We start from the raw sequence: 19,080 nt of genomic DNA, 5'->3' as shown, positions 1-19,080 counted from the left end.
ACTGCCCTGCTGAAGAGTTCTAATGGAACCTTGTTTATTTTCCTCCTCATCTGCGTCTGGGGCAAATGAAATTATTGCGTACCCCCCAACCCCAAAATACTGTTTGAATTAAGTTGTGCCTGTGGAAAGCAAGGGTGGAGCAATGCAGGTTTTTTTTTGTTTATTTTGTTTTGTTTTGTTTTGTTTTTAATATCTTATCTAGGGAAGAATGCTCAAAGAGCTTGGTGTTTCCATTACCGTAACAGTGCTAAACCAATACAGGTTTTCAAAGTCAGAACACAAAATTTGCTGGGACAGTAGCAAATATGTTTGATCTTTGTTTAATTGGCACAGCAAAAATCACAAAATAAGTCTTCATTTTGGGAATGAAAATGCATCCAGGATTTTTATAATACAGTAAAATGCACAAGAACTGACAAGCAGAAAAATAATAAGTAAGCAGACTGAGATCCTTGAGCATGACGTTTGTGCTTTACTCTCCTGAGCAGGAAGCACAGCTAAGTTGGTAGCTCACTGGGCTAAGATGTCAGAAGGTCAGATCACACATTAGGATTTGGGCTCATCCCAAATGTTGACACAGTACTGAAGGAGGAAGGGAAAGGGAAAAGCATGCGAGAGTAAAAGACGTCACCAGTAAACATTGACTGGAAATATCCACCATTGGACCAGGTATAGGAAAGTGCACTGTGGAATCAATACAAAAATCTGTCTTCTATTGCTAATTACTGAATTAGGCTGGTAGTAAGAATCAGGTCTTGTGAAGAAGATTCCACTTTCTAACACTAAATATTCCTTTAATATTAATTCAGTTTGAATTGATTGAATGCATGTTCCCATCTGACAAAAAGGGAGTCTCAGGACGTATAAGGCTGTAATTTTGAGTGCTGTTTGGCTCAGCATGTTGTCTTTAAAAATACTGTGCCATGATGGTTCAGGTAAAGCCAGAGGATCATTGTGTAATGCTTAGATATTCTAAACCTGCATTCAATTTTGTCTTTTTATTACATAACAACTTTGCCCAGTTGAGGCTTTCCCAGCTTTAACCTTTCACATATGATCTACAGCTGCTGGGTGCAACAGGCAATAAACCATAACAACTGGCATCAATACCTTGTTTCTGAGTGTGCAGCACAGTCTCAGTTTGTCTTTTCATTGCTATTCTTTTCCAAAAGCATTCATGTTGTCACTCGGTAGTGTATTTATAACATTAGGCTTCATTAGCAAAGATTCAGAAAGTCTGCTTTCATTTCATCTACTTAAATTTCCCAGATTTCTCACCTAATTCCAACCAATAACTGTAGTTAAAATAATAAATTAAAACAATAATGTAAGCTAACCACAAGTCTCTTGTCAGAAGTGTGAATATACCTGTTTGTAATATGGATTTGATTACAAGATTTTCCTATTCTTGTGCATCTCATTGTACATTGCAGGAATTTAGATTATTCAAGTCATTTTGTTAAATAGCAGTATTTGGAAAGAAAATAATGCTGCCCACTCAGAAGGATTCATACTGTAACCTCCAGGATTTATTATTAATAAAAATCATACAATAGTTCAGCCTGGGAAGGACATATAGGGGTCAACACTTCATCTGTTCCAACCTGCAGCTCAGTGAAGCACCAAATTTGAAGTTGGCTTTAATTTCAAAGTCAGATAAATTGTCGAGGGCCTTGTCCAGCTGAGCTTTAAGTATCTCCAAAAATGAAGATTTCATAATCTGTCTGAGCAACTTGCTTCATTGCTGATTATCATCACCGATAAAAACACTAAAATACAAAAACCTTCTTCCCTTATATTGCTACAAAATATCCTGATATCTACTGATCATAAAACAGATGAAGAACAAAATACTAGTTCTCTACTCAAATCATATTTTCAAAATAAACTTAATAGCAATGAAATTCAGTGTACAAAGTTACAAGTCTGAAAGAGATGGATTAAACATGCCTGTTAAACATACATTATGAAAGGGAATGATTTGTATTAACGTGATGCTTGTAATTGCATTTGGTGATCTGACAGGTATTTCTAGAATTGTCTTTGATGAAGAACCTTTAAGGGTCATCAGAATATTTGTTTAGTCTTATTCTCTAGCTTGTTCCAAATGGATTTCAAAGTCATTTTTTTAAATTGCTGGCATACCGGCCTCTCATCATAGTGAATTCATTAAGCTAATTATTTAGTGACATTGCTCTCCACTTCATGGTTTCTAGAACTATGCCTTCAGTGTTATCAAGGGTCAGCTTATACCCATGTTAAAAAAAAAAAAAAAAAAAAAAAAAAGGCAACAAAAAACCATCATTGGAAGGCAATGTACTTTCTCACATGCCCACCTCACTCTCTCAGACAATAGACCTTTTTCTTTTTAGTGTCAAACTAATTTCCTGCTGAAGAAATGTTCCTACTGTTTGTTTTTATTTCAATAGGTGAACAGCATCATATGAGCCTTTCAGAGGATAAATGGGTTAGCCAGGCAATTTTGGCTTCTTGTGGGATCACGCTCTCCATTCAGATATACAGCTCAATTATATGACTTCCATACTGAGAAAGTGCATTAACTTTTAAAATGCACAGCAGTAGCCTGGTCTTAATAAAAATGTTTAAAACCCATTCTCAAACCAGAACTCTAAGTTGCAGTTGAATATGAAACATCCACTTGTAGCCAATTACAACCAATTTCTGTCATGCTTTGGAAGATATGTACATACGCTAGGGATATTAAAAGCCAAACCCCCCAGAACTCTAGGTGAAATAGGGAAAGGCTTAAACCCTTTCAAGATATGCTTAGACAGAAAGGCAGTGAGCCTTGCAACTTAACAGCAGGTGTCTGTTTTAAGTACATACAGCACATAGGTAACCTTTGGCCTTAAGTATTATAGAATCTCTTGGAAGAACTGCTACAATCCAAGACTTGCCATTCTAGGAACAACACAATCTGTTAAAATTCATTCTCAAGAGTTTCTCTGTAGAGAGACTCAATCAGAGAAGTATATTTGGGACAAAAAACTGTCCCTTCCAGCATCAGAATGCCTATAATATCTTCTATCTGTAGTGATCAAACAGGTCTTAGACAAATCTAAAAGTATGCATAAATATTTAGCGAAGACAGAGAACGAGATAAACTCACTTAAATCTTTATTTTACAGATACTTATGCTTGAACTGTAGCAACAACTTCCAGCGTAACTAGTTGCACAGCTGGGATGCAGGCAATTTTTCTCGAGGCTAATATTAATACCTATATTTGAGGCCATTCAACATAATGCCTTATTTATTAAGGCATGTTCCATGAAACACTTATTCACAGTGTGCAGTTCTTCCTACTTGGGAAATGAAGGTTTCCAGTGGAGAGCTGTTCCCATTTAACACGCTCCCATCTCACAGCAGGACTCCAAGCTACTTTTGTAGTCCAGGGAATAATGGGTTATAGTCAAGTTCTCAAAGAACAGAGAATACTAAACCAATAGGAAAGGATGATGTTCTCTTTATGTGTGTGTATGTGTTCATGTGTAATCCTAATTAGTATGTTAATTGGCCACTGCAGGAAAAAAAAAAAAAAAAAAAAAAAAAAAAAAGTAAAATGTTTAAACATCAGCGTTATTTATTATTTGGGTCAGGATGCCTCCTAGGTCTGCAGTCATAAGCCAGAATGGTCTGAAACCACGTAACAAAACTCATCTTGCTACAGAGATTTCTTCTTGTTATTAGTCCTCAAAGGACATTTATCTTCAGTGTAGTCCATCTAGATCTATAGTAACTTACCTCCTGTTGTAAGTCTTCCTCTCTGTTTTTGTATGGAGATTTTCAGTGTCTTATCAGCTTTTGGAGATGAGTGAAAAGGGAAGAAATGTTGTCTGGAAGTCTAGTACTCTCCTCTCGTCAGAAGAATACAGTGGGGCAGTAAATATGGTTATGAAATATCCTCCTGCCTAGAGAAAGGCAAATCCATGCTCCAGGAGAGATTACTCCCAGCTAATTGAAATTTAAATACCATTAGGTCTCATTTGAAAATATTCTTCATACACAGAATACTAAGATAATGGAAACCAAGTGTTGGTTGGAAGACAGGCGGCCTACTAGCATGCATTAGTATCAGACGTCTATCCCCCTATCTTCCCACATTTTTTTGTTCCATTAAATTATAAAAAGCCAATGACCTGCTTGAGAAATAAAGTATCAACCAGATGTTTCCTGAGCAAAGACAACTTGTGTTTCCCTTTACACATCATCTTCTGAGAGGCAGAACTACAGTGACTGCATGTCTGACATCATTCACTGTGTTGACTTTGGGTTACTCAGAATCTTTCCTTTACTTAACCTTCCAACTCAAATACAATAGTTTTATAGAGAGATCACATGGAAAGAGTGGATTTGAATGACTAAAACACGACGTAGAAGAATGGTTTATATGCATTTTGCTACAACAAAGCCATTTGCTGTCACAGCCATGAAATAATGACTCGAGGGGAGGAGGGCTGTCAGTTTTCTCATACAGATTTTGGCAGGACAAATTGCTGTGAATTGCCCAGTATCAGTCCTCATGGAAACAGGAGGTGGGTGAGCAGTAATGCCAAAAACAAACGACTTCTTTCTGTGAACAACATGCAAAAATAGGATTTTAGAAGACCTGGTAACTTTAATACAAAATTTATATATGAGAATAGAGCCAAAGCTCACTATGATTTATAGAAAATCAAATCATCAAGCTTTGGATCAGATACCTGTAATATTGCAAGAAACTACAGCAGTTTCCTAGTTCTACTTCACTATCAGGAAATCTTTATTAGTACCCACTGTTCCATTAATAAGGGTGGGATATTTAAAATAAGAGGCTCAGTCATCATCTAGTGGAAATTCTTCATTCTTTTTCTTCAAACGACCCTATAACTCACAATATATCATTCTACAAGCACAAACTCAGTGCTCCATTCGTAGGCAAGCTGGCAACAACAGAAAGCTAACTTCCAGGTGCTACATGAACAAGCAGCATGGGACAGGGCTGGCATTTTTGGATTTCTGTGCACAATGCTTACAATGCACCATGCCTTACAACTTTCACAGCAGGTACATTTCTGTTCAAGCTATCCAGAAAAGTTCACAACACAGGTATAATTTATACACGATCAATATATTTAATCAGTCCTGAATAAGGCTCTAAAATGCTGTATGAATAAGTCTTCTGCATCCAAAAACTTAACAATACAAACACTTTTTTCCGGGCCATAATCTCCCACTTAAACGAGAAGCCACACCACACAGAGCTGCAACAGCTTTTTCTTCCCTAGCAATAAAAGATGGGTGTAGTAACTCATACTTAAATAAACAGAATGAACTGTCACCGCATATTTACATCCCTATGAAAGCCAATAGGGACCTAAATTTAACAGATTTGATGTTGCATTCATCTCACTTCACTGATTAGTTGCTGTGAATAAAGGAGAAACTGGTTTTGGTAGCTACTGTTTAATCAAATTTGAATTTTAATTTGGCAAGTTGTGTACAGCACAAGAAACTGCCTGTGCAATGGCTTCTAATAAGGGTACGTGAGCAAGTGCCATGTATTCTACACTCTCAGTGTGAGGTCCGTAGGAAATCAAGTTTTCTGCAAGATTGACAATGGGACCATTCAGCTTCTTGAACGTTCTGTCTTAATGCTTCAGCTTGCTGCAGACAAATGTGTACTATGTCTTGATGACAAGTGACTGTAAGAATGACAAGGAGGCAATCATGAACTTATGAATACAAAATGCTTCCACTTAATCCTGCTTTCATTAAAGACTAAACAAAACGATAGAATAGTTGAAGAAAAAATAAGAAAATTAACTCATCTGTGCACAATTCATCTCTGTGCACATACTCAGTTCACTAGGTAAATGTTCTTGTAAATCTAGGAGCTCTATTTTAAGGTAGATTTACATTGCAGATAGGTTCTATATTACTGGAGTTTATCTCACAAGCAGAAAACCATTACTTTCCAGGACGGATCTAGGAAGATCCATACTCAGCTAGTCCCCTTTCAAAATTCCATTAAAATTCCATTATCTTCAAGTCTAGAACAGTTTGGTTTGCTTTTCTGTCTTTTGGAACAATCCACCTAGTCACTCCTTTGCTACTTTCCTTCAGGACATAATTTGTATCCCAATCCTGTTGTTCAAAAGCAAGTCCAGTATTCTTGTGATTGCTTATGACAGTTGAATTCCTACATATTTAACAGTGCTAAAAATGATTCTGAAGCTCAAAGTAATTTTTGGAAATACTGCCAAAAAAATAAATTTGAGAATTTCTTCACCATCATATTTTTGACATGATGAATATGATTAATTTTTGGTATACAAATTAAAATTTTGGTCCAGCTCCAGTAAGCGCATGTGTGCAAAGATTATGGAAAGTTAAGGAGAATTAGTGCTAGTCACTGTTGGTGTTTGTTCTCCAACTAAAAGACACTTGAAAAAAACACCTAAACTGATGAGGAGCTTGCTGCCAGAACACGTGGAATCCTGCTTAGTTCTCATAAATCCAAGTTATTCTTCAAAAAAGCTTTAAAAATGAAACAGCACGTGAAATGAGCCTGTCATTTCTGACCTGCACAGTCTTAAACATGAGAGACTTAACAAAAGGACTTCACAGATAATTATTTATTGGAAACATTCACATGAGGTATAAAGGCAATCACTTCAACCATTTCTTTTTTAACAATATAAAGCTACCCTATTACAAGATCTGTTCAGCAACAGGAGCAGATTTAGTAAAGATGCAGAATATTTTACATCCCTGAGATTGAGGTCCTCTCAGCCTTGATGTGCTCTACCTTCCCCCTGCAAAGTTGCTGGAAATTTAATTTCCTGCTCAGTAGTGATTTTAGTGGATTACCATCCAAAACGACCATTTTCATTCTTTACATCAACATGAAATTTAAAAATGCAAGCAACCCCAAGTTTCATATCAAGTTCATTCACAAGCAGGGAAACAAGTATGTCTAAATCACTTGTAGCATCCAGTTTGAAATTACTTCCAATTTAGAGTTGGTGTCCAAACTGCTTTCCAAGCAGTCAGTAAAGTTACTGACTCTGAAGATGTAACGTGCTCCCCTTAAATTAACCATGGAAGCCCACTCCTCCTTTTTTGCTAGACACAGCTAATGCTCTGTACTTCTCATACCGGGGTACTGGGTGTGAACACCAGGCTTTACGTACATGTGCTTTTATGTCTGGACTTAGAGCCATCACAAGGAAGCTTAGTAACAAAGTTCCAGTTCCTACTGCAGACTTCAAGTAATTTACCTATATACACTCGGTATTGTTTTTAGGTTAATGGCAGGCAGACAATTTTAAGAATGATAAATTCAGGTAGCAAAAGTGTTACCTCCCAGGTAATGCAAATTCCACTATTCAACTTCAGTACAAAGACACCCTGCAAGGCCACAAAGACAGATCGACGCATAACACATGCAGAAAATTTTCAGTACAAGTTCAGACATTTTTCCTAGTAAAAATTATTATCTCTTGCCTGCGGATGTAATATTTTAATCAACAAAACTCCTCTAGCTGACTTGTGGCAATTGGCATAAGCAACACATGGGGGAACATGAGAAAATTTAAGTATTATGAAAAGGAGGCAACTGATGTTGTATTAACTTGGTGGTAGCTAGCTCTTCACGTGGAGATGGAAACAAAGGTCTAACAAGATTCAAGGCATAAACCAACAAAAATAAAATTATTTCCAATGTTAGAGGTAGATTTTATCCAGTGTATAATAGCCATTCCTGTAAGTGCAGAACGTTAGGAATTAAATAATTCAGATCAAATGCGACCTATGTCCTCTTAGAATAATTACGGCAAGCTTTTTGCATATCCTTCAAGAAAGCAGGCACACCACTCTGTAAAGAGAAAAGCAGTAAGTCACTCTGGTATAATGTAATCAAAAAGAACTATAGCAACATGCATATTCCCACTATATAGATCAAGGCCTTCAGATACAGGACAATTTAAGATCTGGTACAAGCAGACCATTCTTTTAATACTACATGACCAGACTGCATTATCAAAGTCTGCAAATCTTAAGGCTATTCAAATACACTTTGGAACATTGTTTTGTTGTTTTTCTTGCACAAATTTACCGACCCCATTGACTAAGCCATGGAATTTGGTAGGAATCAAAAAATATTAAGACAATATGAGGAGAGCAAGCAACAGTGAGTCCCTAAAAATGAGACTGTGTAAGACTTAGGAGGACAAATACATCCATTTCAGAAAAAAATAATACTTTTACCCAACATGCAGAAGACAGGTTTGGATGTAGTGAATAGATTTTCTGAAACAATTGCCCTGTCAACCTTTACTTACCTTGGCAGCCCAATTGACCAGCCACGATGGAATCATCCCACCAGGATTATCGAAATAGTACATATAGACTGGAGATGAGAGAGAAGTTACCAGAAAGTTATCCAGACATAGCTTAGGTATTGGCTGTAATACCATATGACAGAAATTATCAGGACGCATGACTGAAGCACTAAGTACAAGAGTTCTGCTCCAAGTCCTTTGCAAAAAAAAAAAAAAAAAAAAATAAGTGAAACTCATATTGAATTGGAATTTGAGATAAGCATAACCATTCCTAGTTACCTCCTGAGGAGCTCAGAGAATCATAAAACTAATTTATGCTATTCCAAACCAGTTCAAGCAGCCTGTCTTTTAGAATAAATATGTCTTTAAAGGACAAGTGAGTCAGAAGTCACTCTCTAGGCAAAGCCAGTCATCTATAAATCTGTCAAACATGGTACTTAAATCATTGATGAATTAAATGCTTTCCAACTCTACCCAATTGAACTGACTGGCAGGAAGACAGGTGTGTGTGTATTTGGTAGTGAAATGATCAGTACGCTATTCTTAACTACCAAGACCAACCATTAAAGATCTTCACAGTAAAACACTGTACTGGATTTTTCCAAGTTTCATTTTTAAATACTCCTAGAGCTCAGTATATCCACTTTACATAGTAACTGTTTTAGTTTAAAATCTCCAGTCTCCCACTTCATGCATTTTGCTAACGCTCACGTTCTTTGGCTACATGACTTGTGATCTTATTTTCTGACGTCTTACCTTTAGATCCAGTCTTGCCATCACTTTCAATTGCCAGACTTTGTTTATAACTTTTAACTCTGATAATACCAGGCTTTTCAGGGCACTGAGGAACAGACACACTTTGAGCTAACACAACCCAGATCTTCCGCCCATCAAAATCCATCTCTTGACATTCACGAATATAGACATACTGTGTTCCGAGTTGAGGAGGCATGTCAAAACAGTGTCAGTTTGACATATGATGAATTGACAAGTGAATTCCGTTACGAATACCAGCCCCTTCAAGTTATTTCTTATGCGGGATTCAATCTTGCAGAGCAATAATTCAGCTGTGCAAGCTTTAGTTGTGTGTGGGAAGAAGCACCCCCACTCTTCTTCCTGCTATACAAATTGATGTAACACGAGGACTGTGAGGTGCTAGATCAAGTGCTGCTGACCCTACAGCTCTGCTCTCTGCTGTCAGCACTCTGTCAGGATCCCTGGATGACCAGGTGACAACAAATACAATTAATGCAAAAAGCTTGAAAGGATACATCTCTGTCTGAGAGAGGAAAAGGGTACTTCACTTCCCAGTAGATTATTTTTTCACCGTCGTAAGTTTTCTCATACAGTTCTACAGTTGAAAAAAAGAAGATTGTTAGATATTTTTAATTTCCACCGCAACACAGGCATATACAGCAATAAGGACTGCTCAGACTTCAGACATTAACCCATTCTGCATGCAACCCTTACATCAAAATTGATATGCATGTAAAGTTGTAGCAGTAGATGATTTAAAAAAAAAGTCTGTAACAAGATTGCTCAGGAACCAAACACACAAACACAGGTGGCCCTTTTGTTTTCTGCTGCTACTCAGTTTATTGATGCAAAAAGAAAAAATGAACAGAAAAAAATCTGGGAGGAGGCAGTCAAATTTCTTTTCAGACAGTTAGCTCAGTCCAAGCCTTTCCATCTGAAAGCCTTCCCCTCACCTATGCATATTCTGCATTATTCTGAACCACAAGGAGAACATTCTTTTTCATAAGCACATCATTATCCTTGTAAATGATTCTGAGTTACTACAGAACTAGGATGAGTACTGCATTCTAATACCTTAAGAGGTCTTACATAACAGATTAATGAAATTTGGAAAAGCTATTCAGTTCACAGCAGTATATAAAAGCAGCAGTGAACATGAAGCTTGAACAGTTTATGAGCCTCCATTACACCACCTTCAGTCTGCTTGGAAACTCAACCAGAAGGCAGCTGAATGGGGAAAAAATAGCTAAGAATAATACCTAAAACATGACAGTGACTCAGACAGGAGTAGTGTGGCATAAAGGAGGGAAAAATAGTTCAAATCAAACTACAAAACTGAGTTTTAAGAACCATCTACTGTGTAGCACCATCTTTTCAGGCAGCAACTGCCATTGTCAGGGTAAGGATCAGACAGGTGTCAGATCTGAGCTGGGTTAAATTCTTGCCTGTCATGAACCCATGAAAAGACTTGTCATTTCATGGGTTCAGCTATAAAGACTGATCCAGACCAGGTGGTTCACATCAGCAGGCAGAGTACTTCTCCATTAGGGCAGACTTCTGTCTGAGGTACTACAAATCCTTCAGAGCTAATGCAAGCCTGCTGGATCACTCTCTGTCATTTTGAAAATAAGGCTAGAACAGACAGATATCTTCATTGCTAAGGCAAGAAGAGTGCCACAAGTGGCAGATTATTTCCCTATATGACATGCTCCCAACTAGGCTTCTATTAGTATGCCCTTCCAGTCAGCTGTCACCCACAAAAACAGCTTCTCCTCTTCTCCAAAGTGGAGCAGTATCAGATGCACAATACTGCCAGTGCTGTAATAAGCTACAGCGTTATGCTTGCCACCAGAGGTCACTGGAGTACTGGTTTATTAGTTTACTTTCTAATTGTAGAGCTTTCCTTTTTCAAAGAAATTAAGACACTGATTTAAAGACCTTGATGTAATTGTTAGCAACTAACTCGTCTACCTACAATGTGTCACCAGACTGATTTCCTCGTAATGGGCACATCAGCATTTGCTACTTTAGCAGTCAATTACTACCATTAAATTTCTAGGTAGTATGATCTCAGTCAGGACAGTGTTCCAATTAGGAGCAGCAAGTTTTAGTATTGCTCAGGCCCAACTGTTTCGTATCATACCACAGGAGCATGTGGTACTTCAGTCACTACCCTTTAGTCATAGCTTCCCTGCTAAATTGGCAGCTGCAGTACAGGCCAAGCCCCCAGGCCTCAAGATATCCCCATCACAGCTGCGAGGTGCTGCTCTCGTGGATATCCAGGAGCCTGCTTTGGAAGCAGCCGGGGTGCTAACAGCAATGCAACAGCAGTAACAGACTGACGGTGACATTTCAGAGGCCAAGGGCAAATCCTTGGCAAGAAGAGACCAAAGCATGAGCCTCTAGAGTACTCATGGGAATCCTGTTCATATCTGCCTCCAGTCAGGCCTTCATATAAAGTTTTGCTGAACAGAACCAGAGGACAGAGATTAGCTCCTCTCACAATTAGTGCAGGAGCAGTTACCTTTTCAACTAAAAAGTCAGCTACTGCTACCCTGGTCTTGTTTTTATTTCACTGCCAGCCAGCAGTTCAGCAGAGAACTCCTCCTTGGACTGCTGTTACTGTCAAGCTGCAAGAGCAACAAGGAATACAAATAGTAAAACAAAGAACAAGAAGGCTCTGAGTGGAAGCTTTCACATTTTTTTTCCCTACATGTGAAGGTAGAAAAAACAACTTATATAATTTACATTAAAAATGTTTGCTAGCACTATTTCATTGTAAGTACACTTCTAAGGAATGGATAGGCATGTGTTAAATTTTAAGCTAAAAGGAAAGCCTTAATATTATGTTTATGCCATTAAACAGTAAACTTCTGTGTAACACTGTACTTGAAATACAGGCAGAAGTATGAACTTGCAGACGAACATATCATGGTCTGCAAAGACAAAAACTCCAGCTCTGCAACATTATCTAGTTTTTAGTCTAAGGGTGTAGCTTCCCCCAACTGCTTCCTTTCTTTTCTCAAAGAAGGCATTACAAAAAACGCCTTATTTTAAAAAGGATTCAGTTCACCTAAATGAACTTAAATCAAAGACTACTGAAGTCACTTTAACACAAGGTGTTTGACATCCAATATAATAATGTTTGTGTATTTAGAGTCCACCTCAATCTCTTTCTATTTCATTAGTGGAAAAGCAGCCTTTGCTACAGGAAAGCTAGTGCCCATTTAGACAGATAACACCTTTACTAATTTAGATACAGATTCTGAATTACAACCAAGTACTGATGTGAACCAAATAAGTGGTTCTCTATAAAAATGCAGCCAAAGGCATTACCAGCAATCATTCACAATAGAGCTGTCCTCATAACAAGCTCAACATTTAACAATTCTTTGGTTTAGTAACACTGTTTGTAACACTTTGTTCAGCAAGACATGTGTTTCAGTGTTATTGGCCTGAACTTATTTTATGCACAGACTTAAAATGGAATGTTTCCCTATCTTTAAATAAATAGATTATGGGAGGCCTGCATCAGTTAAATCCTTGCCTGGTCCCTGATGATTTAAGATGTTTTAACATTATCTGGATATCCAGGTCCAACCCCCTTTTTCAAAGACAACATTAAACATACAAAACTAAATTAGCTATTCCTTTCTCTGTAAAAGCCCCAGATCACTAACTCTTCTCTGGATTCAAACATTTCTGATTGTAAAAGGTGCCAAGAACAACCACTTTCAGGAAAAATAAATTACACATCAAACTGGTGTCACCCACTACACTCTTCCAGCCCCTGCTGCAATGTGCAAAGATGCACAGAAGGTACAGAACACCTACCAAAGTTTAGCTAAGGAATTACAACAGTATTTGAAGGTGCTAGGTTCTCCAGCATAACAAGTGATATGAAATTTATATGTTAAAGTTATTTGATGTTAAAGTAAATTTGATGTTAAAGTTATATGCTTTAACCAACATGGAAAAAGAGCATTCCAAAAGGAAGCTTTGTGGTGGTGAGATGTTAGCTGTTCCACATCAATGTTTACTTGTACAGCTGCAGAGTGCAACCTTATTCCAAAAGACAAGCAAGTCTGTCCCAACATCTTTGGACAATACAGCTTTAAAATACCTTTGAAGAAAGCTTTAGTGGGAAGTCGGTGTGGATATAAAACTTGCTTTTAAACTGCTGGATCAGCTTACCTTTAACATACTGGTCCCATTGTTTTCTGAAATCTAAATCCATATAGACATCTGCGCACAGTTTTGGGGGACAGTCAGCAAGCCCACCGAAGATTTTATATTCATAAAGTCCTGATTGCTGTGGAAACAGAATAGGGAGAGGAAAAGTCACACAGGAAAGGGAAGTATTCTGCAGCAGAGAGAACAGCTGAAGGAAGTTAGGTGGGGCACATACTACAAATATGCTCAGGAGCTGTGAAAGCAAGTGTTGAAAAAACAATGCAAGATTCAGTCTTTAACCTCTCGACTTTTTGATCTATACATGAAAGTTTAAATCCAGACAGGCTGACCTGCCCAGCACAATGGTTGTTCCTTCCCTTACACCAGTATGCTTTTACTTCATAAGTAGTTCCAGAGGGACCATCTTTCTTCACGCACACGCACTCCTTTTCATCACCAGTGGTCAGTGTGGCCTAAATCCTGCCCACATTAAAGCATACCAGAACATGAGCATTTAATTGTGGCAGAGCCTCAAGGCTCTATGTAACGGGCATAAGGATCTCATTCATTTCCAGGAGGTTACCAAGTATTACATGATCTGGAATATGCCTTCCTGAAAGTCAGGTATGCTTATCCCAGAGGCTGTGATATAAGAATGCTTTATAGTGTTCTTGCTTATATACACTGCACTACATATATTTTCTCAGTTATTTTCTTTCAGAAAACTGCCTGCACTGAAGGGGTGGGGTGCAGGATATCTCCAACACCAATACTTTTAATGTTTCTTTAAACATATGGAAACTACATCTGTGCCTATAGAGCAATGCTGTCCTATTGTTAGTACCGGTTCACGATTACATTGTAACAATGAGAGTATTTTGACAATACAGTGTAGGAGTCAAATTCAAGCATTCCCAGGGAAAAGGAAGGAAGGATTATACAACATTCTGTTAGTGAATAGTTGATCTTTCTTCTTTTCCATTCTTCACACTTTACAACTCAACCCTAGAAGATGATGTACTGGAAGACAACGACAGGTCCAAGGAACTTAAGTTACTCATCTTCACTGTGGCACCATTGAAGCATAAATCCCTACCTTCAGTACTGAACTGTTAAGCACCTATGCAACCCCATAAGCTCATATCACCTTTCTGAAAGGCCTCTGAATTTCCTTTTTTACAAAACAGGTAGTTTTGACAATATCATACTTGAAACTGAATCAAGACACTTTCAGTCTATGCGAAAGCACTACGCTGGTATTTCAAAAGTATTTGTTTTAGCTTAAGCACTACTTCATTCCAGGGTCACTAGTCAGAAATGCTAAATGGATTATCTTACGTGCATGTGTACTTAAATTAAGTGTCATGTAAGAAGAGACTACACAAACCACCAATTTCCTCACTCTTCTTATAATTTGTAAGTCTTACGTTCTCTTGTCACTGAGCTGTTCTTCCACTGAAGAGATGTTTTTCTGTTCTTTTCCTGGACTTTACTTACAACTGTATTGAGAGTTAACAAACCAAGCTCACCTGAAACATTAATTCTGCAGCCAGTATATAAAGCTCTTCACCAGCACACCCCCTGTTCCTTTGCATCCTTTAGCTCCTCTTAATCCTTTAGCTCTTTTTCTCAGAGGAAAGCCAGGGAGCAACTCCCTCATTTAAGCTACCAGAGCTTGCCTCAAAGACTTTGTATAGAATTGTATGCTTCATAATTTAAGGAGAATAGACTATAGTTCACACTTCCCAACAGAGTAAAAGCTTTAGGAACACAAACTATTACATCGTATTGTTTGTTTCTAAAGCTTTTATGTTCCACTCAACAGGCAGCTGGAAGTGCCAGTAATACTTTTTGATCAAGGATTATCAAAAGATATGCTTGCAATACTGGTCTTCAAAACATTTTTGCTATAAGCAGAACTTCCAACAGAGGTCAAAATAGAGCTGGTAATGATGTAATTTACTGGCAAAGAATTCAGAAACTGCTATAAATCTCCTCACCTAATACATAGGATTCTACCTTACGTTCAAAGTTAGCTGCTCAGCTGGTTCACAGTATCAGTTCAGTTATTCTGTCATCTTTAGCCGTCAAGTTCTTGTACTACAGCTCCAGAAGGATCAACTTATTCACGTAGAAATGATGCTGTTCTTCTCTACCAGTTTAAGCGTTCCACTGCTGAACAAATTGTGCCATACCTTATTCAGTATCTTTTACTGAAAAGGCAGTATTTTGAAAGAGTATGAAACAACAAATCATGATCTGACAAGCGAACAGTAGTACATCTTGCAGCAAGTAAGACAAAGACAGTCAATAAAAACAGCAGTTTACAAAAAGAAAATTAAAACAAGTCAAACATTTCAGGTTTCAGAGGCCTATCAGCAGGGGAATCGATCAGCGGGCTGGAATGCAGCACTGAAAAGCTGTGGAAAAAGGTGTACAGGAAAGCCTGGGAGATCTATTTGTGTAGCCTGAAGAGAAGGTGGAAAGAGAAGGCAACAGGAAATATAAATGCTGCCTGCAGCTTCCTGAACTACCACTGTTACAGTTTATGTGCAGTTCAGTAAGTATTAAAAACCAATTTTTCCAGTAACAACTTGAAGACCCTTCTCTTAAGATATGGTTCTTCTTTTCCTGGGGCACTTCAAGGCAACTGAATGATAGAATAAACAAGAGACTTATTTCCCAGCAAAATCAGAAGACTGGACCTGTGCAGTTGTCTTGCAGCCTGCCCAGTCCTTCCTCCTACCCGAAATCAGGGTCATTGCACAAGAGGCAAAAGAAATCACCTGTATGTTTTTCAGCCAGCTTCACAGTCCATCCATATAAAAGCACAATTTCACCCCCAGCGTTTTTGAACTACCTCCTGATTTTAGGGGCAGAAAGGTTTAAAATTCAGCTCGGAAGGGATTTTGGAGAGGGGGAGAAGGCAGGGAGCCGGCAGGCTCTGGCACAGGTGCGCAGGAGGGGGCCCCCGGCACCCCTAGGCCGCCGCTGCCGCAGGAGCTGCCCCGACCCCGGCTGCTGGCGGAGCTCCCCGCGGCAGAGCGGCTTTCCCCGGCAGCAGTTAATAGCATTACCCTGCAAGCTGCTTTCTGGGAGCACGGGGAAACCGAGCTGGGGGCGGCGGGACACGGCGGCGCCTCCCGCAGCCCGGCCGCCGCCGGGCCGCCCCGCGCCTCCCGCCGAGGCCCGGCCCCGGTTCCTCGCCCCGGGCCCGGCCGGGGAGCGCCCGAGGCCCCGCCGCCCCCTATGGCGCTGGGGAGCTCCCCTGCCCGCCCACCTCGTCGTACAGCCGGTAGATCCTCACGCCCATGCTCTCCACCAAGAGCTGCCAGGGCGCCACCGGCGCCGGCTGGTCCAGCTCCCGGCAGGCGGCCCGAAACTGCTCCTCGGAGAAGCCCCGAGGCGGCGTCGCCTCCATTCTCCGCACCGGGAGGCGGCGGCGGCAGCGCGGGGCCCAGCCAATGGCGGCCGCCGCCCCTCCCGCCCGGCCGCCCGGCCCCGTCATGGCGCCGTGAGGCTACGCTGAGGGCAGCGGCCGGGAACGGGTCCGGGGTCCGGGGTCTGGACCGCCGGGAACCCGCGGGGCATTCGAGAGTTTAGTGCCGACCCCCGTGCGCTTCTGGCATGCGGCCCCCCGGTCGGGTCTCTGTAGGGAGGCTGCTGGTAAATGGGGCTGGGAGCTGTTGCATCCCAGAGATGGATCCAGTTGGCTCTGGGCCCCTCCTGATGTGTTCCCCAAGAGTGGAGATCGCAGAGGCACAGAATGGTTGAGGTTGGAAGGGACCTCCAGAGGTCATCTAGTCCAGCCCCTTTATGCAAGCAGGGTCACCTGGAGCACGTTACGCAGAATGGCATCCAGACGGGTTTGGAGCATCTCCAAATGAGACTGCACGGCCTCTCTGGGCAGCCTGTTCCAGTGCTCTGTCACCCAAAATGTAAAGCAGTTCTTCCCCATAAGGCGATGAAACCTCCTGTGGTTCAGTCCCATGGCTATGGGACTTCATCAAACCTACTAAAAATTTAGCCTGCCTGCCAGCATTAGCCTAGTGTTGGTCATGGTAACCTCTATGCAAGTCTGGCAACATTTAGTTTTTTCCAGTTTCTCTGCCAAGCTGCTGACTTCTTTGACAGAGTTCAGCTGTGTCAGCTGTCCCTTCCAGTTCCAGTCAACTGGTTTGCAAGCAGAGCATGAGGATTTCTGGCTGGATCTCTTTGGGGCATAAGAGCTGAATGTCATCCTTGCACAGCAGGTTGGTTCATAAGAGCTCCAGAAAACTTTTGGAGACAAGCTCATGGTGGAGGACAGGATGGTGTCCCACTGTCCTTTCCTGCCCAGGTTTAATGCCAGAATTTAACCTGTAGCTTCTGTCTGTAATGATGTCATGAATGCCAATGAGTCTCTGTACCTCCTCCCATGTCTCAATGAAGCTGTTGTGCAAACATTCCAGTTCTTTTGTTTTATTTTCACGTTTACATGTATTATGGCATTTTATTATTAATATTTATACAATATGTATAAATATGTTTGTTTGTGTTCTTTGTGAATTACGATGTCGTGCTTTCAGTCACCCCAGCTGGTTCTCCAAAACATGATGACAATACATTTTGTATGACGGAACTAAGCTGGCTTCAGTGGAGCTCTGCTGCTCTGAGGCTCCTGACTGAAATGGAATATGAGGCAGTGATCTCTAAGTGAGACTGATTTACCTTGCAGAAATATTTCATTAAAAAATAGTTTTACTTCTGCAGCAATTTTACCAAATTTCTGTCTCACCTAAATCCCATTCATGGTTTGAAATAGGACTCATGCAAGACTGAAAGAGCTTGTGGCTCTTGTTTGTAGAGAGTCGCACATATGAAAAAGGCATCGTGAGTCAAAAGTTGCTGTTTAACAAGCAGGCAAGGACACATGCCTATAAGTGAGCCTGAGAGATTTCATGATCTCCTAAGGAGCCTTGTCTGTGCAGCAGAACTAAAGTGATCACAGTTCAGGCTTACCTGCTGTTTTACAGTAAATGTTTTGCATTATACGGTTGTCTGCATGGCATCAGAGCAGTAAGTTGGCTGCAGCTGGCTGGCCTCTCTTGCCTCTCCCCAGCACTCTCATGGAAAAGGAGAGATTTATCTCACAAGGCTACTCTAGGGACCAGTGTTTTGAAAATGACATTAATATGTGACCTTTTTTCTTGGTAAATAGGGAGTGGTGCTTACTAGGAAAGCACAAACAGTTCTGAAAGGAGACTTTATTTTCTATTTTCATTTTTGTTTATGTAAGCATTATTCTTTATTGCTTGTATGGCCATGTCTTTGCCCTTAGCTTAGGGACGGAAGCTAGAATAAGATCGCAAACCCTTTGATATCTGCAGTGCTAGATAGTGTGGCTGTAGTCTGGGGTGAGTTGTGATGCAGTGGGGACTAACATTTCCTAGAGCTCTGCCCCAACAGACAGTGGGATAGCAACTGCTTCAGGGCAGCTGGTTGTGGGAACATGAACCCAAGCATGAGCAGAGCTACCAAAGGCAGCCTAGATACAGCACGATCCAGTCCCACACGTGGGTCAGGGACCTAAATACTGACTTGAATGAAAATATACCGTTACTATTCTAGGGCAATGAGGGGGAGTTTTGGAAGTGCCCGCATGACTTGACCCACATACTTAGTATTTCTTAGGTATCTAGCTGCTGCTGCTTTCAGGGGGAAACAATACCTCAAAGGAAATTTGCAGATCTGGACTGTCAATGGGATTAGTGCAACTAAAATGCCCACCTGTTATTTACAATATGAGCAATTTCTATTAATTCCAG

The 19,080-nt window shown here is 40.3% G+C and overlaps 1 protein-coding gene across 4 annotated transcripts; it reads right to left on the bottom strand.

Annotated features, from left to right (window-relative positions):
• Positions 1-6,622: 6,622 nt before the first annotated feature.
• Positions 6,623-16,800, bottom strand: PCTP (phosphatidylcholine transfer protein). Of its 4 annotated transcripts, XM_035342285.1 has the most exons (7): positions 16,554-16,692; positions 14,628-14,772; positions 13,295-13,412; positions 9,616-9,695; positions 9,101-9,272; positions 8,345-8,412; positions 6,623-7,878 (listed from the first exon to the last, which is right to left on the bottom strand). In XM_035342285.1, exons 2-7 carry the CDS (start codon positions 14,637-14,639, stop codon positions 7,813-7,815), a joined length of 516 nt encoding a protein of 171 aa, XP_035198176.1. In that variant the 5' UTR covers positions 14,640-14,772; positions 16,554-16,692; the 3' UTR covers positions 6,623-7,812. The 4 variants fall into 4 exon arrangements, with proteins under 4 accessions (XP_035198176.1, XP_035198175.1, XP_035198177.1 ...); XM_035342284.1 differs by lacking the exon at positions 14,628-14,772 and having other exon boundaries at positions 16,554-16,800; XM_035342286.1 differs by lacking the exons at positions 14,628-14,772; positions 16,554-16,692 and adding an exon at positions 16,060-16,462.
• Between the last annotated feature and the right edge of the window lie 2,280 nt (positions 16,801-19,080).

Source organism: Oxyura jamaicensis, chromosome 18 (assembly GCF_011077185.1).
Source record: "Oxyura jamaicensis isolate SHBP4307 breed ruddy duck chromosome 18, BPBGC_Ojam_1.0, whole genome shotgun sequence".
Classification (NCBI taxonomy): Eukaryota; Metazoa; Chordata; class Aves; order Anseriformes; family Anatidae; genus Oxyura; species Oxyura jamaicensis.
Note: the sequence above shows the minus strand (reverse complement) of the source record. Positions and strands in the feature narration are given on the sequence as shown.

Bases quoted from the DNA above. Each gene is read 5' to 3' on its own strand.
- PCTP (XM_035342284.1), bottom strand. From the start codon at position 16,781: ATGACGGGGCCGGGCGGCCGGGCGGGAGGGGCGGCGGCCGCCATTGGC. The intron at 9,696-13,294 runs GTAAGCTGATCC...TTTCAACTGTAG, and splicing joins ATGGGACCAGTATGTTAAAG to AACTGTATGAGAAAACTTAC. The intron at 9,273-9,615 runs GTATCCTTTCAA...CTCGGAACACAG, and splicing joins TTCCTCTCTCAGACAGAGAT to TATGTCTATATTCGTGAATG.